Here is a 26,782-nt window from a genome sequence, read left to right on the forward strand (position 1 = left end):
TTTCATTGATTCAACTCCTTTTTTTTTTTGGGGGGGGGGGGGGGGGGGGGGGGGGGGGCGCTATTCAAGCATTTTTAGTCTAGAAGCAAATAAGAGCTGAGCATTGATATTAATTGCACGTTATTTTGTATTGGGAAAAGATATAATAGTAAAACAAAAGGTCTCCGATAGCATTAATTCCACCACCCCACCGCTCCGTACAGCTGCAATGGCAGAAGAACAATGATGGGTAGCTGATTTTAGATTTGATCTGTTTCAAAGAGGATGATGAATGAGAGAGATTTTTTTTTTTTTTTATTCTTTCTTTATTTTTCTCTCTTAACTATACAATTCATGTAATTTAATTATTTTATTCGTATAAAACCATGGTTTGTACAATTCATTTAATTTAATCTATTTTATTCGTAATTTAATTTCATAATTTTTTGTTTTCCTTTCATTCATATTTTTAATTGAAGTTGAATGTTTTTTCTTTTGATAGTCTCATTTTTTATAGTCATAATATAAGTGAAAATAAGTGATATTACAAAAAAAAAGAGTCATTTTACAAATTTATCCTTGAAAAATGAGTTACATGTTTGACACATGTCAGTTTTTAACGAAACATTAATGGAAGTTAGTGATAGGTGCCATTTAAAATAAAATCAAAAAGTTCAGGTATTGGTTATGATCAAAATTGAAGTTCAGGTACCATCGATAAGATAGAGGATAAATTCAGATACCATCAATAAGATAAATGATAAGTTCAGGTACCATTTGTGATAATTACCCATTGAAATAATATAGAAACACAAAATAAAAAAGCCTGCAGAAATTTATAGCAACTTACTTTTGTTCCCTTCCAAAATTGCCTCAAGCTGCTATACTGCATTTCAAGAACAACCAGGCTCTCCAAAGGAAAATCAAAGGGCATAGACTCCAACGGAAATTCAACCCAACACAACCATCTCAATCCATCAGGAAATTCTTCATAACATCCATTGAGTTGTACATGACTAAGCTGGAGTAATCTTAGCCTGCGCACCCTGGTAGATGCATTGGTTTCGAGAGTTACCTTGTTTGAATTGCTTGAAGGAGCGTCCGCAAGGTACATTTGCATGTCCAGAGCTAAACCTTCAAATTTTTTTTTAACCCTGATAAAAGATAGAAAAGAAGCATTTAGTAAGGTATTAGCACTATGCAGAACAAGAAAAAGCATGCACGTAACAAGAGGAGCATGTTTCTTACACTCTTTTCTTTTAGTACATTGAATGAATCCTTATGATGCCATAATCTACTACGTTCCTCTGGATACTTTGATTCTAGGCGAACAATTTCTCTTCCCATGTCACGAATCATTTGATGCATCTTGACTACATTATTCTCGTCTAAAGTTACCAAGCACCTATCAATGAGATTTTGAATGCCAACAATTGTGTAGAACTCGCATTCATCTAGTATCCTGACGATGACATCCTTGCCCTTTCCAATAAAGAAACATGCAATATGGAGGAATAAATCTTTGTCATGCTTATCTTGTAAAAAGTCGTAGCTTATTCTCAGCTGATTTAGGATTTCATCGTTTGGAATAGTTCTCAATTTCTTTAATGACTTTCCCATGCATACATCTATACTTCTCCCAGAGAGAGGAACCCAAGGTTTGAAGAGCTAATGGAAGTCCACCACTGTGGCGTACTACTGATTGTGAAAGTTCCCTGTAATCTTCAGTGGGATGGTCCTCTCCGAAAGCATGCCTACTAAACAACTCCAATGATTGAACACTATTTAAAGGTCGAACATTATTCAGCTTATCAGCTTGACAAGCCTCTAGAATCCCCACATACCTAGTTGTTACAATAATTTTAATTCCCGGATGAAACGAATCTCGCATCCCAAGTATTGCATTGAATTGGCTCATATGATCCACATCTTCAAGAACAATAAGAACTTTTTTAGAGCTTATGGCATCTCTAATCTTACTAATTAATTCCCTGACTAACACTCTGTATTTTCACTTTTCTGCCACCCAAAATATCAGAAAAAGTTGTCTCTGGAGTTGAACTAAGCCAATGGTTCCTTGTGAAGTTTCTCTGATATTTTCAAGGAAACTGCTTCCTTCAAATCTTCTAAAATTTAGATTATAAACAACTTGTGCAATGGTTGTCTTTCCTATTCCACGAATGCCATAAAGTAGATATAACCCAACACCAGATGATCCATCTTGTAACCATGAATCAATATTTTCGACTCAAGAATGAATTCCAATCAGATGAGAGGCAACACTCAATGCTGGGCGACATAATTTCTCCTCAATCACTTTCACAATTTTCTGAATGAACTTTGACTCGTGCCTAGAAAATTGCAACCCGAATCAAAATAAACAATTACAACAAACAAATGAAAACAAAAGCTTAAGAACTTCTCAACAAAAAAAAAAAAAAAAGCTTAAGAATATTGCAATTCGATTTCCATTTGATCTTGAATTCTTGATGGTAATTTTAACAAAGATAATGATACTGATTAACTGATTTGATGGTTGAAATGGTCAAAATGTCAAATGGGTTCAATTTTCTTTTGATCTTGATGTTCATTTTAATTAAGGTAATGATACTTATTAAGTAGTTAGAAATGGGTTTGATAACTTGATTTCCATTTAATGTTGATTTCTTCTTCAATTGCAGTTTGTAACTTTGTATGATTCATGATTGTATCAGACTATCAGTTGCACTCGGTCACTGAGGTCAATGAGAAGAAGGCCTCAAAACTCAGAAGCAGAGGGCCACGATTCCTTTGAGAAAGCTTGAAAAAAAAAAAATAAAGGTAATACCGTCATTAAATATTTAAATCTTGCTATTTTGATAAATGTATTGATATAATAATGGCATTGCTCTCATAATTGTAATTTTAGGTGTTACATATATGAATTATAATTGTATTGGCATAATGGCATTGCTCTCATATATCTAATATAAGCTAGTTAATTAATTAATTTATAGGTGTTACACTAAAATGTCAAATCATGAGCCGAAACAGAAGCTATCAAAAAAAATTACTACATGGTTTCAAAGAACTAATATTTCATCTTCATGCACAAATGTGAGTTCTAGTCCTTCCATATCCTCACAAAATTTTGATGATCAACCGCAACTTTTAGAGTCTCCAGTGGTCAATTCCCAACCTTTAGAGCCACCAAATAATATCAATGCTCTTGAATGTGATCCTAGATTACGTTGTCCCATATGGAAATATCCAGTGAATGAGCGTCATAGTGTTCGAAAAGCCTATATTTTGTTGGGTCCATTTCAGTCTGAGCCAGTCGAGATTCTCTACTATTTTTTTTTCTTCACTTTGTTAAGAAGTCCAACAAGAAAGAGACATCAAATTCACTCACCAAAAAGAGGCACTTGTTAGCTCCATGTCAATGGATTAAGTTCCTTCTAGGCAGCAATGCTGAGTACGGAGGAGAGAAACGAGTTCAATCCAAAGGCATGAAGATAAGAAGAGAAGAAGGTATTGTTGTGGCATAAGAATGGGCAGAGCTTGGGAACTATTCCAGTAACACTACTATAATCCAATTGTATAATTCAAATAGACATGGTGAAGAAGAAATAAGCAGCTTCGTAAAAGTAAAAAGAAATTTCATGTCTTTAATATTTCCAGTTGTTTCTTTTCTTCCAAAGGGGAACATTGATATTGTCCCTTGAGAACTACATTACATTCCGACTAATTCTGCTGTCTCTAATCTTGTACTTTGAATTATGATTGATTTCTCTTCTCCTTTTTCTTTTTTATTCAAACTCTCAGATTTCTGGTTCAAGCAGCACTCTGCACCAACTGATGGTATCAGTTCCTCACCATCTAATGACCAGGTGGCACAAGTAAATATTAACTTGTACATTTCCATTCCTCAGGTTTTCAAATGCAAACCAGGTTGGCAACCCTGCAGTCAGTGGTTCAAGCTATCTGGAATTCAAAAATAGAACAAACAAATTACAACCAGAGAAGCCAATAACAGGTTCACCACGTAAACTGAATATATGTGAAGAGTCGAGTAATGCATGTGATGCATAACTATTAGCAGGAATGAACATACATAAAAAGCATAATCTGCACTTATTTCATTCCCGCCCATATCGGCCTTCTCATCCATAATGACCATGTTGAGTAACAGTTCCTCTAATATAACAAATTCGGGCAGGCCTTCAAGGCCATCGTAGATTTTAATGGGAGAGAGAGAAGTGGGAGACACTACAGAAAGAGAAAAAAAAAAAAAAAGAGAGGAGAGGGGCCATAATGCAAGCAAGAGACTAAACAAATACAACCTGCTTGCAGACTACTTCAATTTGTCAACTCATTTCGGGTCATGTTAGAGCGGCTAGTGACGCAGTCAGATTGATAACTAGGTTTACCAGCAATAAACCTAACAAAAGGGTTCTGGAGTCCACCAGAGATAAAAGAGAAAACTCTCAATTTTGATTGATAATATGATAAAAGATAGTTCTGCAGCCGTTTAAGGTTGCTTATATATGGGAAAAGAAACCCTAGGGCAACTAACAATGAAACCCTAAAGCCCACGGATTAAAACAAAACAAATCCAAAATAAACTAGAAAACCTAAAATAAAAAGAATGTAAAACTAGCCTAAAAATATTAAATCACGAATCGGATAATTAAGACGATACATTTTGGCTAAATTTGATAGGGCTCACTAAAGTGAGTCTTGAAGATTTCGTCATTCCCATTCTGGAAAGGTATCATGCGTCTTAAACGGACATTCTGGTCAAAAGTTGATCAAATCTGATTGTGAATCAAAACCTGTCTTTTTGTACGAGTAACCCGAAAAGTCCAAAACCAAATCTTCTTGAATATTCCAGCGGCTAGTAATCTGATTCTCCGCCGCTTCTTTACTTTTATGGTTTTTCGGCTAAATTGGGTCCATTCTCGTCCTACATCATTCTCCTCCACTATGAAAGAACTCGTCCTCGACTTCCTCTTGAATAAAGGACAAGAATAGGTAGACAAAAGACTTGAGAAAAAAATATACAATTGCACCTGTAGATTATTGGCCTGATCCTCTGCAAATTTTGATGGCACAATCATGAAGCCAACACCATAGATGAGTCTGCCATATGAAATTTGGCTGTCATAGGCAACCTTAGTAGATTCTTCTCGGATCTTAAAGTTGCATTCTTGAATGACATCGGATTCTGAATGGTTTATTTCAGGCTCCAAGACTTCTTCATTATTAATAACGATGTCTACATAAGCAATTTCATCTTTAACCTCTTCTTGGTCTTCATCCATGAATTCTTGTGGAGTTTCTTCCATTAGAAATTCTTCTGGCTTTTCTTCAATTAAACTATTAATCTCAACAGGCAAAGAAAACCCTTTGGACTTTAACTTATTCTCAAAAACCTTAGGAGGGTAATTCTTAATTGAAAAGTCTCTAGGCAAAAATTTTTCGTTAAGAAGACCTTTCATCTTTCTCCATGTTCGAACACGCTCTTTTCCTTGCCTCTGACGAGAACTCTGCAATTGATCCCACCAATAAGCAGCATCTTTTTTCAGCTTCCGAGAAACCATCTTAGCTTGCTTGTATTTTGGAACCTCTATAATCTCAAAGAATCTATCCACTTCAACCTGCCAATCCAGAAAATCTTCTACACCCAAGTTGCCTGAAAAGAAAGGAATCTCAGCCTTGACTTTGTAATCCTGGTCAGCTTGTCCTTGGTGTTCATGTTGCACAATTTCTTCTTCAGACTCAGACTCTAAAGGATTAACAACAACTTCACCACGTGGAGCCCTAATTCGCTAGCCTCCTTCCCCGCCTCTATTCCGATTATTATTGTTGTTGTTGTTCCTCTCACCCAACAATCCACGAATTTCTCCAATCTGATTATTCATGGAATTGATGGCAGCAGAAACGCTATTGTAAGAGCTTCAATATCTGATTTCGTAACTTCACCCATTGCTACTAAGGCAAATAAAAGAGACAGGGAAGACCTGCTCTGATACCACCTGACGCAGTCGGATTGATAACTAGGTTTACCAACAATAAACCTAACAAAAGGGTTCTGGAGTCCACCAGAGATAAAAGAGAAAACTCTCAATTTTGATTGATAATATGATAAAAGATAGTTCTGCAGCCATTTAAGGTTGGTTATATATGGGAAAAGAAACCCTAGGGCAACTAACAATGAAACCCTAAAGCCCACGAATTAAAACAAAACAAATCCAAAATAAACTAGAAAACCTAAAATAAAAAGAATGTAAAACTAGCCTAAAAATATTAAATCACGAATCGGATAATTAAGACGATACATTTTGGCCTAAATCTGATAGGGCTCACCAAAGTGAGTCTTGAAGATTTCGTCATTCCCATTCTGGAAAGGTATCATGCGTCTCAAACGGACATTCTGGCCAAAAGTTGATCAAATCTGATTGTGAATCAAAACCTGTCTTTTTGTACGAGTAACCCGAAAAGTCCAAAACCAAACCAAATCTTCTTGAATATTACAGCGGCTAGTAATCTCATTATACGTGAGTTACCTATTTTCCAATCACTCTTCTTGATTCTCCGCCGCTTCTTTACTTTTATGATTTTTCTGTTAAACTGGGTCCATTCTCGTCCTACATCAGCTAGTCGGCTTGCAAGGGGTCCAATGAGTAATTCAGTTCAAGATCTTTGAATATTAAAGTGTTTTGGAGCAGAGTGTAGGTTGCGGAGAGCCCCTAGACTAATTGAGGTTGTTTGGCATCCTCCGATCATTGGATGGGTGAAGATTAACTCAGATAGTGCTTGGAAGCATGCAGAGGGTATTGGAGGTTTTGGTGCGGTATTTCGTGACTGTAATGGTCATGTTCTGGGTGCTTTTTCTTCCAACATTGACATTCCTAGTTCTATAGTGGCGGAAGTTTTGGCAGTGATAATGGCTATTGAGCTTGCTTGGGTTCATGATTGGAAACACATGTGGTTGGAGGTTGACTCATCACTTGTGCTAGACTACTTGCACTCTCCTTTGCTTGTACCTTGGCAACTTCGTGTTCGTTGGCTTAATTGTTTAATTTGCATCTCAAATATGATATTTAGCTCTTCTCATATTTTTCGTGAAGGGAATAAAGTTGCAGATGCATTGGCTAATCATGGTACGTCGTTAACTCAGTTGGTGTGGTGGGATGTGCCTCCTTCTTTTATTTTGTCCTTTTGTAATAGTGACGTTATGGGTCTTCCTCAGTTTCGGTTTTGCTAGGTTTGTTTAATTGTTAGTTTGCTTTGAGAGGTTTTGGTTTTGTCCCCCTCTCTTGTTATATACTTTTTCTTTGATTAATTCATTAGAGTGTTAGGGAGATTACTCCTCTCTTTCACTCATCTTTCAGCCAAAAAAAAAAAACAACCTTGCAGACTCTGTGACCTTTTGCTACCCCTCTCCTGATAATCTACAAGGAATATTGATAAACTTGTAATGCCAATGCTAATTAATCAGTAAGAGAACGGTCAGTGTCCAATGATATTATTGATATTATCTAACATGCTTGGTGATTGCATACCTATTTCCTTAACTAATTTTCATAGTACTGTACAAACTACAGAGTTGCATGAATGTCCCTGTGCTTACCACTTAATGATATAGATGGTGCCTCTTTACAATGTGATGTTGTTATATATATGATCAGCAACGAGGGGCACATACATATTTTTATACACTTATAAAATTTGGCACTTGTCTTTTACATCACCCGTCATCAGGAGTTCAGGACCTGTCATTTCCTTCACTTGGGGAGCAAAGAGCAAGTGACCATCGGATAATGGCCATAATGACAAACTTGCAGCCAATGCAAACCCTATCTGCTTCTACTTCTGCTTCTGCTGCAGGCGTCATGCCAGACTCACCATGATGCTGCTGTTGCTGCCTTTCTTCTATAAAACAAAAAAAAATTAGTAGCAGAAAATCCACATATATAGAATAGAATATCAATCAGAGAACAAGATAAACTATAAACATGTTATTACACACCTGTTTCTTCCGCAGAGTCTTCAAACATGTTATTCAACCAAACAGACTTATCGATCTAACTATTATACATTTCTCTAGTTGCTTCTAAAGGTCCACCGCTAAGCAAGTATGTTCCTGGCATCACCTGATACTCTAATAAATCTCCACCAATGACGTCATTGACATCTTGATCTGGATCATAACAAGAATTTATGTTGCTGCTGCTATCTTGGGTACTGATCATCTGGTCTTCTTGTTCTTCCACAATCTGAATGCCCCATTCTTTTAAATGAAAATGTTGCTCTGGTGTAAACACTGAAACAGTGACTTCATCGCCACCTGCCAATCGATTCCCCTACTTCCAATGGCTCAACCATATCATGTCTTTTTCCTCACTTGGAATGCCATAGAATGATGGCCCATAGATCCACTTCAGAGACTTGCTCTTATTAGTGAATCTTATCATTACAGGATGATTAGGTAAAAGACCAGAACGAAGACCTTTGGACTTCGCATAGACAGAGAAGAAGTTGAAGCCTCGAATCCCGAGGTTAGGAGGAAGTAAAGGCATAGTAAAAGACATTGAGGAGGCACCGCTGCTTCTATGGCTGAACTGCCCCGGAACCTCGTTTCCAAGAATAAATGTGTTGAATATACCATATTCAGACACTCCCTATAATTATATATATATATATGTATACCAAGTCATTACAGAACTTTGCATAAAAAATGACTATATGCGCGAGAGAGAGAGAGAGAGAGAGAGAGAGAGAGAGAGAGAGAGAGAGAGAGAGGCACCTGAATGGGATGCATTTTCTCTGATACATAAAGGCTGGCGTTGTACATCTTAATGGCTTCCATAGGTTTCAAGTTGCACAAACCTAAAAGGTTAATTATTTTTACATCAACCTTTACAATAGGTTCCAACTTGAACCAGTGCTCAATCTCAGCTAGTTTGGAGCGCCTACTCAGATACATGTCTATTCTCTTTGGTATGCATGATAATGACTGAAAAGTAACTTTTTCCAATGAGTCACAGTCCCACATATCCAGTACTTTTACTTTTGGTAGTCTTACAAGAGATTTGAGACTTGTACACTTTTGCAACTTATGGAGATCAATCCCTCCAAGGCCTCTGATGCAATCTGGTAAGCCAGAAATTGGATTCATGCTTAGATCCAATGTCTGCAGTGAGCGCAAGTTACTAAAACCCATAGGAAAATCATCATCAGAAAGTCCGCAGTTTCTAAGACTCAAATCAACTAAATTTGAGGGGAATGAAGCCCAAAAATTATCTATACTTTTTCGCGGCCATGATATGAGCTCCCCTGTCGTAGTGAGCATTCGATTTATGGGAACTTCATCTATTTCAAGCACTTTCAGAGATTCCATCTTACTCATCTGCACTGGAAACTCTCTCAGATTTGAGCAGCCAGATATAATAACTGTCTCCAGTGATTTAAGCTTAGAAAAACTCTCTGGAAGCTTGCTAATAGTTTTGCAATCTTTCAAAGTCAAATAAACAAGACTCTTTAGGTTTTCAATGGATTCATGGATTTCAACCAAGCTTGGACAATGTTCAAGAATCAATTTTTCTAGATTGGGGACTAATGAAAACTCACTAACTTCAGTCAGGTAAATGGAATTGCTGAGATCAAGGATCTTCAATGATGGAAGCTGGTTCTGTGGAACAAGAATTAAAATGTAGGGAGTTAATTCTCACAATCATGCCACAAGCTCAAATAAAAAAGGAAAAAGATAAAAACTGTGTTATAGCATACCTTCATTCCCTTCCACACCTGTCTCAAGTTACTACTGGGCATTTCAAGTACAACAAGGTACTCCAAAAGAAAATCACTCGGAAGAGAATCTAAAAGGAATTCAGCCCAGCACAACCATCTTAATCCTTTAGGAAACTCTTCATAACTTCCATTCGATCAGTTGAACATCACAAAATTCTAGTAATCTTAGTTTGCGCATGCGTGTAAATGAATTTGTTTCCAACACTACCTCATCTGAATTTCTTGAAGGATTGTCTCCGAGGTACATATGCATGTTAAGGACGAGGCCTTCAATTTTTTTTGAACCCTACAGAAGAAGAGGAAAGAAAAAGCATATTGAGTAATAAATAACAACAGAAATGCGCAAAAGGAAAAATGAGGGAAAAAAATATAAAAAACACAAAAGGAGCAAGGTTTTTCTTACATTTTTTTCTCTCAGTACATTGAAAGAATCTCTATCATGCCATAATCTACTACGTTTCTCAGGATACTTTGATTCTAGGCGAACAATCTCTCTTCCCATGTCTCTAATCATCTGATGCATCCTAATTTTGTTATAACCATCACAAAACACCAAACATCTGTCAATGAGGTTTTGAATGCCAACAGTGGTGTAGAAATCGCATCCATCTAGTGTTTTGACAATGACGTCCTTGTCCTTTCCAATAAAGAAACATGCAATATGGAGGAACAAATTGAAAGAGAGATATTTGGCTGGAATAGATTTTCATTCATTCACGGTGAATAGATATACAAGGAGTGACTCCTAATTACAAGGTAACTATTCCTACAATCAAGCTACAGCTACAATTAAGGAACTACAATCAAGGAATACAAATATTCACATATATACACAGATCATGCTTACCTCATACGGAAGATATGCAAGATTAACTTTCTAACACTCCCCCTCAAGTTGGAGAGTGAATATCTCGAACTCCCAACTTGCGAATCATAGGAGTAAAAATCTCCTTTCCCAAAGCCTTGGTTAGGACATCCGCCAATTGATGTGTAGAACTGACAAATTTTGTAGCAATTGAACCATCTTGGATTTTATCTCTGATGTAGTGGCAGTCCATCTCAATGTGTCGAGTTCGCTCATGAAAAATAGGGTTTGCTGCAATGTGCAATGCGGCTTTATTATCACAATATAGCAAGGCGGGTTCCTGATGCAGCACTCCTAAATCTCTGAGAAGACATCGAAGCCATGTTAACTCACAACAAGCACCGGTCATGGCTCCATACTCTGCTTCAGCTGAAGAAAGCGACACAGTTTTCTGTCGTTTGGATCTCCATGAAACCAGCGAAGGACCAAGACAAACACAATAGCCTGTGGTTGATCGTCTAGTAATCGGGCAGCCTGCCCAATATGAATCACAGTAGGCCCGCAGTCTGAAATCACTTGTTGAAGAGAAAAACAAACCTTGTCCAGGAGCATTTTTAAGATAACGTACAACACGTAGAGCTACTTCCATATGAAGTTATCGAGGCTGATGCATGAACCTACTTAATACATGTACAGAATATGTGATATCCAGTCGCGAAACAGTAAGATATATCAATCTCCCGACTAGTCTTCTGTAACGAGCCGGATCCTTGAGCAGGTCACTTTTGTCAGACAATTTTAATCCTCGTTCCATAGGAGTGTCAACAGGGGCTGCTCCTATCAACCCTGTATCCTTAATGATTTCCAATGCATATTTACGTTGGGAAATAAAAATCCCATTTCTAGAAGCAGAAAACTTAATTCCAAGGAAATATTTCAAGTCCCCAAGATCCTTAATACGAAAATGACTATGAAGAAATTTCTTGAGTGCAGCAATACTCACAGGATCATTTCCAGTAATTAGGATGTCATCAACATATATTAAAAGAGCAGTAAAGGACTTGCCTTGTTTTCTGGTGAACAAAGAGTAATCAGCTTTGGATTGTACATAACCAGCGGATCGAATAGCTTTAGAGAACTTTGCGAACCAATGGCGAGACGCCTGTTTCAGACCATACAACGACTTATGAAGGCGGCAGACCAAGTGTTCCTCCCCCTGTCTCCGAAGCCCTGGCGGTGGAGACATATAGATTTCTTCGTGGAGATCCCCGTGGAGGAAGGCATTATTAACATCCAATTGGTGAAGGGACCATCCACGAGCTGCTGCCAAAGCAAGTAAACAACGCACATAAATAATTTTGGCAGTGGCAGAAAAGGTATCCTGATAATCAACACCTTCCAATTGTGTGAAGCCCTTGGCCACTAATCGAGCTTTATACCTTTCGATGGAGCCATCAGAGCGATGTTTGATCTTGTACACCCAACGGCAGCTAATTAGGATCTTGCCGACCGGAAGAGAAGTGAGAGTCCACGTGCCATTAGCTTGGAGGGCCTGCAACTCAGACCGCATCGCCTCTTGCCACTAAGGATGGGCGGCAGCTTCCAAATAGGATCGGGGTTCGGTGACCTGACTGATCTGAGTGATGAATGAGCGATGTGCAGGCGGGTAGTGGTGATAAGAGACATAGTTGGAGAGAGGATAGCGAGTGCCCTTGTGTGGACCTGGAAACAAGGGAGATGACCGGTTGGAGGGTGAAAGCATGACCTGAGAACAGAGATAATCTCGGAATTTCACCGGTGGGGCGGTGGTGCGGCTGGAGCGACGAAGAGGCTTGTGAGCAGGGGCGGGTGGGTCGGGTGAGGGTTCTGGTGAAGACGCCGATGAAGGCGCTGGTGACAGAGAGGAGGGAGTAGGTGGTTTCGGTGACAAGGATGTTGTGGCAGAGGGAGAATGGACGATGGGTATGGCATGAGATGGGAGAGATGAGGCTGTTGTGTGCTCGGTGGATTGGAGAGAAGTGCCAGGTGGAATAGGGTCAGAGTCAAACATAGGTTCAAGAGATGGAGTTGGGTCGTGAATGGGGAAAGGAATTGGGCCAGATGTGTGGGCCAAAGGTGAGGGAACGAGGCTGGATTCGACAGATGCATAAGGGAAGGTGTTTTCATGAAAAACTACATCTCTACTAGTGAAAACTTTTCGGTTTGTTAAATCAAATAGTTTGTAAGCCTTCTGACCAACTGGGTATCCGATGAACACACATTTGATAGCACGAGGGAGAATTTATGAGTGACACAAGGGTTGGTAGCATAAGCTAAGCAACAGATAGTCCGAAGGTGAGAAAAAGAAGGAGATTTATTATAAAGACGTTCAAAAGGTGTTTGGAAAGAGAGAAGAGGAGTGGGGAGACGATTAATGATATGGACTGCAGAAAGAACACATTCCCCCAAAATTGGGTAGGGAGTTGTGCATGGAATTTGAGAGCTTGTGCTACTTGCAAAATGTGACGATGTTTGCGTTCCACTACCCCATTCTGTTGAGGCATGTAAACACAAGAGTGTTGAAAAACAACCCCATTATCTTTGAAGAAAGATTGAAGTGAAAGAAATTCTGCACCATTATCACTTCGAAAAGTTTTAATACGAGATGTGAATTGAGTGGACACATAATGAAAAAAATGTCTCAAAAGTGATTGTGCTTCATCTTTGCGTCTCATCAAAAATATCCAAGTAAAGCGTGTGTAATCATCCACTATAGTAAGAAAGTAATGAGCACCAGAAAGAGAAGGGTTTTTATATCGACCCCAAATATCACAATGAATAAGATCAAAAGGTCTTTCAGATGAAATGGAACTAACACCAAATGGCAAGCGATGTTGCTTAGCCAAAGGATAAATAGGGCAAGTATCGATAGGCTGAACTGAAAGATTTAAGAAGTTCTTAGTAATGAATTTTAACGGGGAATGAGAAACATGACCTAAACGGCTATGCCAGAGATTAGTAGAGGAGGTTGTGAGGTTGCAGGCTGGTAGATGGTTTGGTGATGAATAGGAATTGGTCAATGCTTTTAAGTAGTATAATCCATCACGCTGCTTACCCAAACCAATCATCCTCCTTGTAGCCAGATCCTGCAAGACACACCAATATGGGAAAAATGTCACTGAACAATTCAAGCCCCTTGTCAGACTACTGACCAATAACAGATCAACTTTGAATGTAGGCACACACAATACATCACGCAGATAATACACAGAATTCAGAGGCAATGATCCTTTTGCAACAATATTAGCCTTTTCTCCGCTAGGTAATAACACAGGAGGCAATGAACAATTTTTACTCTTATGCGAAAATAATTTATGAGATGAAGAGATATGATCCGTCTCCCTGCTGTCAATGATCCAGTTGCGGGAAGCGATCTTAAATAAACCTGAAGAATAGGACTGATTGGGCATGTTGCTCCTAACTGCCATGGCAGCAGCCGAATGTGATTGAGGACTAGAAGAATCATAAGATCCTTTGTGATTCAAAATAGCCAAAACTTGCTGAAGTTGTTGCTCGGAGAGAGGACGGCAACTGGAGGAACCGTTTTGCAGATTAGATTGATTTGGTCGATTATGTTGATTGAACATTATCACCAAGGCTGGATGATCAGAATGATCAATGAAAAATGATTTGAAATTTTGATTTCCCATAGAGACGAGATCGAGGATTGTTGTACGAGATATAGAGTACAACAGAATGAGAAGAAAAATTTGTTGCATGAGGGACAAGGTGCAGCGGCTATGGAGTCAGGATTCTAGTCCTGCTCTGATACCATGAAAGAGAGATATTTGGCTAGAATAGATTTTCATTCATTCACGGTGAATAGATATTCAAGGAGTGACTCCTAATTACAAGGTAACTATTCCTACAATCAAGCTACAGCTACAATTAAGGAACTACAATCAAGGAATACAAATATTCACATATATACACAGATCATGCTTATCTCATACGGAAGATATGGCAAATTAACTTTCTAACACAAATTTTGGTCATAATCATCTTGTGTAAGAATCATAGCTTATTCTAAGTTTACTCAGGACTTCACTGTTTGAAATAACCTTTAATTTCTTTAGTGCACTTTCCCATACATCTAAACTTTTCCCTGATAGAGAAGAACCCAGAGTCTGAAGAGCTAAGGGAAGTCCTACACAGTGGTTAACTACCCTTTCTGAAAGCTCCCAGTAATCTTCAAGGGGATGGTCCTGTCGAAAACAATGCCAACTAAAGAGCTCCAGTGAATGAGCATCATTTAGAAATCCAACCATTTGCACATTATTAACTTGACGAGCCTCTAACAACCCTGCCTGCCTAGTTGTTATGATAATTTTACTTCCTGGACAGAAACAATTTCTCATACTAAGTACTGCATCTAATTGGCCCGTACGATCAATATCATCTAGAACAACAAGTACTTTTTTAGATCCTATGACATCCTTAATCATCATTATCCCCTCACTGACACTCTGTATTTTCACTTTTCTGCCACTCAAAATATCAGAAAGGAGCTGTTTCTGTATCTGAACTAGCCCATTGGGTTGTTCATAAATTCCTCTCACATTTTCAACGAAACTTCTTCCTTCAAATCTTTCAAAATTAGAATTGTAAACAACTCGTGCAATGGTTGTCTTTCCTATGCCACCAATACCACAAATTCCCCATATGCCAACATCATATGATCCATCTTATAACCATAATGTTTTCAACCTGATCTTGAATTCCGACTAGGTAAGGTGTAACACTTAAGGGCACGCGACATTGTTTGTCTTCAATCACTTTAACAATTTTCTTGATAAACTCTGCCTCATGCCTTAAAAAGTTGTATTCAAAATGAAAAAATCAATCAGCAACACCAATTGCCAAGACTTGGGATAATGACATGACAATGTTAATAATCTTGATAATAGAGATGAATAGATGTTTGTTAGTGAAATCTTCATAACAAATGAGCTAGTAATGATGGAAAGTGGAATTACCCATCAGCTTGATTTTGTAGCACCATTCCTGCTAGATCTGCAACCTGTGCAAGTGCTTCCCTCCATCTATTCAACTTCTCCAGTGATTGCTTTTTCTGATGTTTAACAAATGCTTTTCCAACACTCCCTGTTTGCTTCCTCAAGTGAGATGGATCGATATCGTAGAAGACGGGTAAGACAACATGGTTGGAGGTCTTCTTGTGTTGAAGGATCATGACAACCTCGTCAAGGCACCATCGGGAAGAAGCGTAGTCTTTGGAAAACACAATGACAGAACTTTTTGACTGTTGGATGGCTCTCTCTAGTTCTGGTTTGATGTCTTCTCCTCTGGGAAGCTCATCATCGTCTCGGAAAGTGCGAAACCATGTGTAAGTATTTGGGTCAATGCCATTCAACACACACTTTCCTATTGCCTCTAAGAGATCAGAGATTACAGAACATTAGGAGAATATATCTCCTGCATTCTCGGTAAATCAAGGAAACAAGAAGAAGATTGCAGAGAAAATCAAGGAAGATCGCCTCACTGATCTTGCATTAAAGGTAGGACTCATGCATATCATTTTACATGATTTAATTTGATTTGCATATTGGATAGATGATCTGATATGCTTATCTTCATTAAAATGTTTTCATCTTACATATCACTTGGAGATTGGATATGCACAAAAATAGGAAAATTTATTTGCTGGTTTAAAAACCTTTACATACATATCTTATTCGGTGATGCAATAAGAGATTTGATTGAGGGGGAGTCTTGCTCCTCTATAAAAGGTTTTGAAACTGCTTTCTAAGCTAGGGTTTTTGGCTTTCACAAATAATCGTTTTCTTTGTGTGTTGCTTAGTCTTCACCAACAATTTTATGCCAAAACTCTCTTTGTTTCTTAAGTAATTTGTCTTCTCACTACATACATTTCATGTGTCGTATTTGAGATCAGTGAGTTCTTGATACAAGCAACTGAGGGGAAGATCTATAGTATAGAGATTACACTAAGCATTGGCTATGTGTGTAGTATAGTTTCTGCAATTGTAAACAAGTTAGCATTGTGTGCTAGTAAAGTGATTGTGATCAACATCACTACTTGTAATTGTGTTCTCTTTACACATAGTGGATTTATCCTTCATGTAGGCTACGTAAACAGCCTTGCAGTGAAGTTTCCTCAGTGGAGAGGTTTACACTGCATCAGCAATTCTTGTGTTATTTACCTCTATTACATATTGTGATCCATTCTGTGTTTTCAATTGGCATCAGAGCGGGTTCTAGAATCTTCTAGTAGGTCTCCGTGACGATGGAACACTCGCGTGATAGAGCTGCTGGTGGATCGGTTAACAGTCCTTCGTGGTTTGATGGTGGATGTGAAAAGTACACTCAATGGAAAATTTATATGAAGTCATATCTCTATGCACAAGATGAGTACGTATGGAACATTGTTAAGAATGGCTGGAAGATACCTGTTGTTCCAGCCAAAGGTGAAGGGTCCTCAACTACTATTTCTAAACCTAGAAAGGACTGGACTGATGAAGAAGTTCGTGATCTGCAAGCAGATTTCAAAGCCAAGAATAGTATCTTCACAGCTCTCTCTAAACGTGAAAAATTGAGAATTAGTCATTGTGACACTGCCAAGCAAGCATGGGATCTGTAACAAACTACTTACTAAGGGAATAAAAAGGTACGAGCACAAAAATTGCAAGCCTTAATTTTTGAGTTTGAAACAATGACCATGGGAGATGATGAAACTCAGGAAGTGGAGAATGCAGCGTTTGTGTCATCTCTATTGACAGATTCAGAGAGTGATGAAGCCTTCTCTGATGATGAAACTACTGTCCGCTGCAAGCAACTCTACAAAGCATCAAAGGTTACTTTGATTAGAAACATGGAATTAGAAAGAGAAAATCAGACATTGAATGCTGAAAAGGAAGAGATGAAGAGGTTGCTGAAAGAATCTCAGAACACATGGGAACAAGAAAGGAATAAACTCACCAGTGTGACAAATGACAAGGAACCACTAATATGGGGGATTGAACGCACTGAACTCAACAACAAAGTCAAAGTGTTAGAGCTAGAGGTAAAAGGGCAACATGCTTTAAATTTTAATTTACTAACCGAAATTGATTCCTTGCAGGAAGAGTTAAAAGCTACTCAAGATAAGTTCATTAAGTTTGATATCAGCTCAAGAGCTGTATCAAGACTGTTTGGATCAGGAAAAGCTCCTCACAATACTTTTGGACTCGGCTACTCAGGTGAGAAGTCCACAACCACCAAGTTTGTCAAAGAATCACGATCAGCTGTTGAAAATGATGAATCTTGTGCTGATGTTGTCATAAAGGACAAGAATCAAGAAAAGGAACAACCGAAATTTACTCAACAGCTAAAGTTTGACCAAGGAATTGCTACTGGTCAAAACAGGTATACTCAATCTAAGTCTTTTATTCCTATCTGTCATCACTGTGGTAAGATCGGACATATTAGACCTAGGTGCAATGAGAGAATTAATAAATTACAGTATGAAACATGCACTGTGGAATCCATGCAAAGTGAGCCTAGAGAACAAACGGAAATCATTAATAAACTGATTAAGTTAGTTTCCAAAAACAATATACCAAATGTTGGTAGAAAATCTGTTTGGACTAAGAAAAGTAGAAAAAAATGGTTCTCCTATCCATATTGATACTACTAATGCTGCTTGTTGTATATCACATGTGAATTCAGGTGAGAATTCAACATATATCAAAGCCACATGTCTAGTAGCTCTCACTGCTCTAGCAGATAAACGTAGGGACTTTTGGTACGTTGACAATGGCTGTTCTCGACATATGACTGGAGACAAGGCATGGTTTTCTTCCTTTGAAGATGAGTGCACCACAGGATCTGTCACCTTTGGTGATGGAAGAAAAGCAAACATACTGGCTCGAGGCACTATGAATACTCCTGGGATTCCAAATCTCAAGAATGTACTGTATGTTGAAGGACTGACAACGAATCTGATTAGTGTCAATCATCTGGCTGATAATTATGAAGATGTATGGTTCAATAAACAATGATGTCTTGTTCTTAATCACAAAGGTGAAGGCATTATGGGAGGTAAGAGATCTTGTGACAATTGCTATCATATTAAAGCTAATGAATCTTCTGCCATGCAGTCTTGTCTTTCAGTAAGATCAACAGAAGAGACATTTGAACTATGGCATAGAAGGCTCGGACATGTGAACTATCAAGATCTACTAAAGATATCATCCAAGCAATATGTCAGAGGCTTGCCAGCTCTAAAAGGTAAGACTGATAAAATGTGTGGAGGATGCAGGATTGGAAAGCAAACCAAAGCACCTCACAAAGTGGTGAACTCTGCTACAACCATAAAAGTTCTGGAATTGATACACATGGACCTCATGGGACCAGCTCAATCTAAAAGCATTGGAGGTAAAATCTATATGTTGGTAGTAGTAGATGACTTCTCTAGGTTTACCTGGGTGAATTTTTTGAAAGAAAAAATTGAAACTTTTGAATCATTCAACAATTTAAGTCAGAAAATGTTGATAGAAAAACAATCATCAAATCTCAGTATGGTCAGAGTTAGATCTGATAATGGAACTGAGTTCAAGAATGCTGCTTTCACTAACTATTTCAATGAGCTTGGTGTTTCCTATGAGTTTTCAGCCCCAATTACTCCACAACAAAATGGAATTGTTGAAAGAAAGAATAGAGTATTATTGGATATGGCCAGAGTTATGCTGCATGCTGCAAGTCTAAGCACAAACTTTTGGGCTGAGGCTATAAGTATTGCATGTTATACAATCAACAGAGTCTTCTTAAGACCAGGTATTGATCAAACTGCGTATGAACTGTGGAAAGGTAAGAAGCCAAATGTAGGGCACTTTCATATTTTTGGAAGTCCTTGCTACATCTTAAGAGATAGAGAGCATCTTGCTAAATTCGATGCAAGGAGTGATGATGGTGTGTTCTTAGGTTATTCTCTGACCAGTAGAGCTTATAGAGTCTACAACAAGAGAACTCGAGTTGTTATGGAATCGATTAATGTTTCTATTGATGATCAAGGTGTGAAACAGGAAGAATCATTTGCAGACACATCAACCCCACCAATCTCAACCACACCTGCATCCAGTCAAGAAGCCAAAGCTAAGGAAGAAGAGATCAATGACAGCATCTTTGAACCAGCTCCGACAATGAGACAAGGGTTCAAACAAGTTCGAAAGGATCACTCTGATCAAGACATCATTGGGAGAGCTTCAGATGGCCTAAGGACCAGAAGTCAAGCTACCACACAGGTAAGTCAAGATCAGGTAAGCCATGACAATGTATTGCTTTGTTTTACCTCTGAAAATATGATGAACATCAATGTAATATCCCAATTTGGGTTTGTGTCATTGGTTGAACCAAAAAATGCTAAGGAAGCCTTATTGGATGATCAATGGATTAGTGCTATACAGGAAGAATTGAATCAGTTTGCTAGGAATGATGTGTGGTACTTAGTACCAAGACCTAGTAATTGCAATGTCATAGGCACTAAATGGATTTTCAAAAATAAAAGTGATGAAAAAGGAAATGTCATTAGAAACAAAGCTAGGCTAGTTGCACAAGGATATTCACAGGTCGAGGGACTTGATTTTGATGAAACTTTTGCTCCTGTTGCACGACTAGAGTCTGTGAGATTACTTTTGTCTGTGGCTTGTCATCTTAGGTTCAAACTTTTCCAAATGGATGTCAAAACAGCTTTTCTCAATGGTATCCTACAAGAAGAAGTTTATGTGGAACAACCTCAAGGTTTCAAAGATCCACATAACCTGGACCATGTATACAAACTCAAGAAAGCCTTATATGGACTCAAGCAGGCTCCATGAGCCTGGTATGAAAGACTTTCCACTCATCTTGTGGAAAAAGGGTACTCGAGAGGATCAATTGATAAAACTTTATTTGTAAAACATGTGAAAATTGATCTTATCATTGCTTAGGTGTATGTTGATGACATTGATTTTGGTTCCACCTTTAAATATCTTGTCAATGAATTTCAATCTGTCATGGAAAGTGAATTTGAAATGAGCATGTGTGGTGAGCTAACCTTTATCCTTGGACTGCAAGTAAAGCAACTTGATGTAGGTACCTTTCTCTCTCAAACCAAATATGCTGAGAATCTCATCAAGAAATTTGGTCTTGAATCCAAGTAAGAGGTCAACAATCCCATGAGCACCACTACCAAACTGAGTGAAGATCCGCATGGGAAATCCATCGATTCCACTCTCTACAGAAGCATGATTGGAAGCTTACTGTATCTCACTACCAGTCGACCTGATATTTCCTACAGTGTGGGAGTGTGTGCTCGCTTTCAAGCGAATCCCAAAGAATCCCACTTGGAAGCTGTCAAAAGAATCATCCGATATATTTCAGGTATAGTTAACTGTGGTATTTTCTATACCTTCGATACTAACGTAGAAATTACAGGGTATTCTGATGCTGACTGGGGAGGAAACCTAAAGGATAGAAAAAGCACTTCTGGAGGCTATTTTTTTATTGGAAACAATCTTGTAGCTTGGCACAGCAAGAAACAAAATTGCATTTCCCTATCTACTGCAGAGGCTGAATATGTTGCAGCTGGAAGTTGTTGCACACAAATGTTGTGGATGAAGCAAATGTTTCATGATTATGGCATTTCTCAAGGTAAGTTGTCTATCTTCTGTGACAACACAAGTGCTATTAACATCACAAAGAATCTTGTTCAACACTCTAGAACAAAGCACATTGATCTTCGATATCATTTCATTAGGGATTTGGTTGAGCAAAATATACTTGAGTTAAGCTTTGTGCCCACTAAGAGTCAACTTGTTGATCTGTTCACTAAGCCTCTTGACACTGCTAGGTTTGAGTTGTTGAGAAATGCACTAGGGATATATTCTAAGCAGTAAGGCACAAGAATGTCTGTCCACTGTTGATTGAGAAATTCGTGATCTTAGTATATTTTGACCACTATCACTAGTGAAATGCATATATTTTCGGCTATGTACATTTTATGGCCATGCCTTATTCTGGACAAATGATTATGTACTCATGATTAGTCATTGAATCACGTCACTTTACTATGCACTTCACTTATAGCTTTATGTGGTGGCATGTTTCGTGTTCCTTGTCATGGGAGAATAGGTAAAGTAGGCAAAATGCTTAATATGCTCAGATGGCTAATTTCCTCTTCTTAAAGTAATCAGGTCCTTGTTGTGGTGAACTTTCAAGGATTTGTAAGAAACGAGAATGGTTATCTGTATCCTATCACTCAAAGTAATCAGGCCTTGGTTGTGGTGAACTTTCCAAGGTTTGCAAGAAACGAGTTGGTAGGTGAAATGTGTACGTAAATTGTGAAAATTCCAACAACAACTCGAGACTCTCTTCTTGGAGCATCCTTGTTATGCTTAGTACCCTAAGATCGTCTGGTCTGGGAGTTGCTAATACGGGTCTTGTTACATGAGTTCTTGTTTACAACATAAAGAAGTCTATGACTCAAATCAAATAAGTATCTGGGAACAATGTTTCCTACTTCTTCTAGGAGGTCTTCTGAGCTCAGTCTATGTGTGAAGTTTTCCTCTTCACTTCTTCTCTCTTTCACTGAACATGTCTCTAAGCCCCATGTACTGCTCATGCTCACATTCTTCACCGGTTTACGAGGTCATGTCTAATAATGAGTACAAACTCTATTTGTTGATGGAATACATCGTGGTTGATACATGGAAATATGTTCCTTTCATTAATTGATTAGTGCTCTTTGTGTTTCAGCTATGTTATATTTTCTCTGTTCAATATGACAACTGCATTCATTGCCTTGTTACTTATCACTAGAAAAGATTGTGTGATAAATTTGCTGATTTTGTGCTTCTGGTTGTCTCTTCGAGTTCTCACTTAATTGCCATATGGTTGCACTTCATTCTCTTATTGTTTACGCCTAAGTTGAGGGGGAGAAGTAATTTGCATGCGTGTATCTCGGAGAACTAAACTGTCATAATTCCTCTCCCCTTTGAGACGCTATCCCAACCAGTGTGTCCTTTGGTTTTCTCTAACCCTACTGGTTCCATATATATAACCTCTCCTGTCTCTCGGATTTTACTCTTATTTGTCTCAGTGTGCAGGTTCTCTCATCATGGTTCGCACAAAGATCACTACTCGACTTGGTGGACATCGGCGTCTTCCTCCTCCAGAGGAGGGCCGTCAGGCCGCTGCCAGAGCCGGCATCCTTCATCCCAACATGCACCTTGAACGCAGCCGGAGTCCTCCTCTTCGCCCCTCCCCTTCTGGTGCGCCTTCTGCTATTCCTCCTCCTCCTGTTTCTCTGGATAGCCTTCGCGACACCATCCTGGTGGCTGACTAGAGGATTGCATGTCTCACTACCGACATGGACGACATGCACTCTCTTCTGGTTCGTACTCATCATGCCCTGACCAACCTCACCAAGGAGATCCGGAACATGCAGCGCCACCCTCCCGGTCCATCCACCGCAGTCTAGGAGGCAGTCGCACCTGAGGAGAGCTCGGCTTCAATGGACAGCGAGGAGTTTCAGGACAATGTCACCAAGCTTCTGGAGGAGTTCGTCGGGCCTTCCCATTCAAAGGGGCAGAAGTAAAGTTTTTTTAATTTATGTTTTCTGCATTTTAAATTCTGTTGGACAATATTTATTTTTGCTTTTGGGGTTGTAAGTGCATAAGCACAAACTAACTAGGATGCTTATTTTTACTATATTATGTGAGATTTATTTTTGGCAACTTGGATCTGGAAAAGGATGGAAACTGATTCCTTGATCCGAGAAGCTAACCTTTGTTATCTATTATTATCTGTAAAATCTAACATGCAGGGGTTCAAACATGAAAAAAAAAAAAAAAAGGACATGTGTTGAATGGGAATGCCCAAAGGGGGAGATTGTCAGTATTTGGGTCAATGCCATTCAACACACACTTTCCTATTGCCTCTAGGAGATCAGAGATTACAGAACATTAGGAGAATACTTCTCCTGCATTCTTGGTAAATCAAGGAAACAAGAAGAAGATTGCAGAATCAAATATTGCAGAGAAAATCAAGGAGGATCGCCTCACTGATCTTGCGTTAAAGGTAAGACTCATGCATATCATTTTACATGATTTAATTTGATTTGCATATTGGATAGATGATCTGATATGCTTATCTTCATTAAAATGTTTTCATCTTACATATCACATGGAGATTGGATATGCACAAAAATAGGAAAATTTATTTGCTGGTTTAAAAACCTTTACATACATATCTTATTCGGTGATGCAATAAGAGATTTGATTGAGGGGGAGTCTTGCTCCTCTATAAAAGGTTTTGAAACTGCTTTCTGAGCTAGGGTTTTTGGCTTTCACAAATACTCGTTTTCTTTGTGTGTTGCTTAGTCTTCACCAACAGTTTTATGCCAAAACTCTCTTTGTTTCTTCAGTAATTTGTTTTCTCACTACATACATTTCATGTGTCATATTTGAGATCAGTGAGTTCTTGATACAAGCAACTGAGGGGGAGATCTATAGTATAGAGATTACACTAAGCATTGGCTACGTGTGTAGTATAGTTTCTGCAATTGTAAACAAGTTAGCATTGTGTGCTAGTAAAGTGATTGTGATCAACATCACTACTTGTAATTGTGTTCTCTTTACACATAGTGGATTTATCCTTCGTGTAGGCTACGTAAACAGTCTCGCAGTGAAGTTTCCTCAGTGGAGAGATTTACACTGCGTCAGCAATTCTTGTGTTATTTACCTCTATTACATATTGTGATCCATTCGGTGTTTTCACCCTGCATTGGTCAAGGCTGTGTAGAGATGGTCAGTGAAAGTCTTGCGAGTCTCCTCGCCTCTGAAACTCAAGAAAACGTGATAACTGAATCGAGAAGAAGAATCGTTGGAAGAAGAAGCTTCTTGAGCTGATGACGTAACAAGTGCCATGGATGATAATACAGATCGATCTATTTCAAGGAGCTCCGCGATCAGAAAATCGCAGTCCAGCTTTTTTTTTTTGGGCGAAAGTGTGATCCTAGCTTGGTTTCTAAGCAAAAGTAGAAATTTAGTTTCCTAGATACTTCGTATGTCCAAGATTACTGGCTCGCTCTGAGCAGGACCGTGATGATCGACAGAGGCAATAGCATCAGCTAAGAAATTCGCTTCCCTCTTCACATGCGTAAAAGAAACTGAGTTGAGAAAAGTGGCCAACTGGAGAATATCTTGAACCAGAGGCTTGGTTCTCCAAGCCGTTTGAATGTTCGTTATACTTAGAATCAATAAGTCAGTATTGGTGCTTCTTATGAAAAAAAAAAAAATTTAAAAAAAAGTCAGTATACCTGCTAATTTCAGCTGTAAGAATATGTCTACCTACTTGATTTGATATTAGTTTTTCTTTCCAGCTACTCAAACCTCTATTAGCATGCTCATAAAAACAGAGTGAAAGTCAGTCACTTTCCTTCAGCCATGAGCCCATGAAACTGTAGATCTTTGTGGGAAGAAAGATTTCATCCTTTTCAAGGAGATCAATAGATGCATGTAGAGACTATTTGTCACTATAGTTGCTGTCTAGTTGGGTGTACCACCTGCAATCTACCAAGTCCATCTTGCAACAACCTAAGTTGCCGGTTCACATTCTTAAAGACCATTATTCTTTCAGTGACCGTAATGTTGATTATTGAAATGTAAACAATAGCAAATGAAATGCAAGACGATTCTTGTACATAATAGAAATAAAAGACAACTCAAAACGATTCAACTTCATTTTTTTTCAGGGGCTATTCAAGCGTTTTTAGTCTAAGAGCAAAAAAGAACTCAAGTTGAGCTTTGTAATTTTTGGTTTTCCTTACCCTGACCTTTTAGACTTTTAGTTGAGTTGAGCATTGATCATTGACCAGTCTGACCTTTTAGACTTTTCGTTGAGTTGGGCATTGATCACTGACCGGTCTGACCTCTTAGACTTTTAGTTGAGTTGAGCCTTGATCAGTGACTCAGTCCAGTCTACTTAATTGCATGTTATTTATTGGATCCGGCTCCTCTAAAGTGAGAAGTCATGCAGTTGTGTGCAGTTCATAAAATGTGGCACACACAACAAATCTAATGATTTAAAATGTGCCACGTAATATGGGGTGAAGTTTTTTCCTTTCTAATAAACTAACGGATCGTTAGTACTGTGATTGTACCTCTCTTACTCTTGGTCTCTGGATATAGATTTTGTTCGAGAAAAAAAAACCTGCATATTGATTGAAATGGAACAACCCCATATCCTCAACTGAATTGAATCTATGAAATAGAAAAACAACCTCACGAGCGTTAAAAGAAGAGGACGACTAGAATGGATTTGACGACTGTGATTTTTTCAGTTCTGGGTTTGTGTGGTTGACTTGTGAGAGAAATCATAGCGTTAGATCTTGGTCAAAATGGGATGGGTGGCTGTATTCTTGGTCAAATCTTCATGATTTAGCATTAGATCTTCTTTTTCTATGATTGATTAAAAAGTGAAGTCATAGCATTCAGATTAAGAAATTATGCCCAGACAAAGTTGGAGGGTGCCCTGATCGATCATGAAAGACATTTGGGTGAGAAGTTTAGAACACGAAACAACCTAGATCAGCAAAATTCTTCTATTCCCATCAATCCATCATCATAAAATGTTTGACATGCTAAAGTGATCAGAACCCAAACGAATTTGGGTCAACAACTATTATCGATCGATTACAAACTAAGAGAATCAATCGATTACAAACTAAGAGAATCATTGCTTAACAGCAGGAGTTGGCAAATTCAGAGATGAATCAAAGCGAGAGAAAACTATTAACGGCAGGAGTCGCCGTCAACTGTGAAGAAAAGCCAAACTGTTATACTAGATGATGTGGCATAGTCCTAACTCATTGGATTCTATTGATGGTTCGGATTTTATGAAATTTACAAAAACTGCATAGAAATAACTTTAGAGGATCTCAATCCTTATTTTTTATTGGGAAAACTGAAAAAATATAAAAACAATAGCAAAACAGAAGGTCTCCTATAGCATTAGTTCCACCACCCCACCACTCTCTACAGTTGCAGTTTCAAGGAAGAGGATGATGAATGAGAGAGAATTTTTTTTAATTATTTCTTTACTTCTCTCTCTTAACTATACAATTCATTTAATTTAATTATTTTGTTCATATTAATTATTAAACCATAGTTC

General features: G+C 38.4%; 1 protein-coding gene and 2 pseudogenes across 1 annotated transcript; all 3 read right to left on the reverse strand.

Annotated features, from left to right (window-relative positions):
* Positions 1–1,127: 1,127 nt before the first annotated feature.
* LOC112166937 lies at positions 1,128–5,561 on the reverse strand (annotated as a pseudogene).
* A 1,901-nt stretch (positions 5,562–7,462) lies between these two features.
* On the reverse strand, positions 7,463–24,545 carry LOC112182138 (annotated as a pseudogene).
* Positions 7,730–9,795, reverse strand: LOC121049406 (disease resistance protein RPP2B-like). Its single transcript, XM_040506699.1, has 5 exons — positions 9,754–9,795; positions 8,771–9,655; positions 8,369–8,645; positions 8,054–8,311; positions 7,730–7,896 (listed from the first exon to the last, which is right to left on the reverse strand). The coding sequence occupies exons 1-5, from the start codon at positions 9,793–9,795 to the stop codon at positions 7,730–7,732; spliced, it is 1,629 nt and encodes a 542-aa protein (XP_040362633.1).
* Positions 24,546–26,782: the final 2,237 nt, after the last annotated feature.

The sequence above is a fragment of the Rosa chinensis genome, chromosome 1 (assembly GCF_002994745.2).
Source record: "Rosa chinensis cultivar Old Blush chromosome 1, RchiOBHm-V2, whole genome shotgun sequence".
NCBI classification, from domain to species: Eukaryota; Viridiplantae; Streptophyta; class Magnoliopsida; order Rosales; family Rosaceae; genus Rosa; species Rosa chinensis.

Excerpts from the sequence above, each read along its gene's own strand:
- LOC121049406 (XM_040506699.1), bottom strand. The coding sequence starts at position 9,795 with ATGCCCAGTAGTAACTTGAGACAGGTGTGGAAGGGAATGAAG. Across the intron at positions 8,646-8,770 it reads AGAAAATGCATCCCATTCAG|GGAGTGTCTGAATATGGTAT; the intron begins GTGCCTCTCTCT and ends ATATAATTATAG. Across the intron at positions 7,897-8,053 it reads AACTAGAGAAATGTATAATA|AAGAAAGGCAGCAACAGCAG; the intron begins GTTAGATCGATA and ends TTTGTTTTATAG.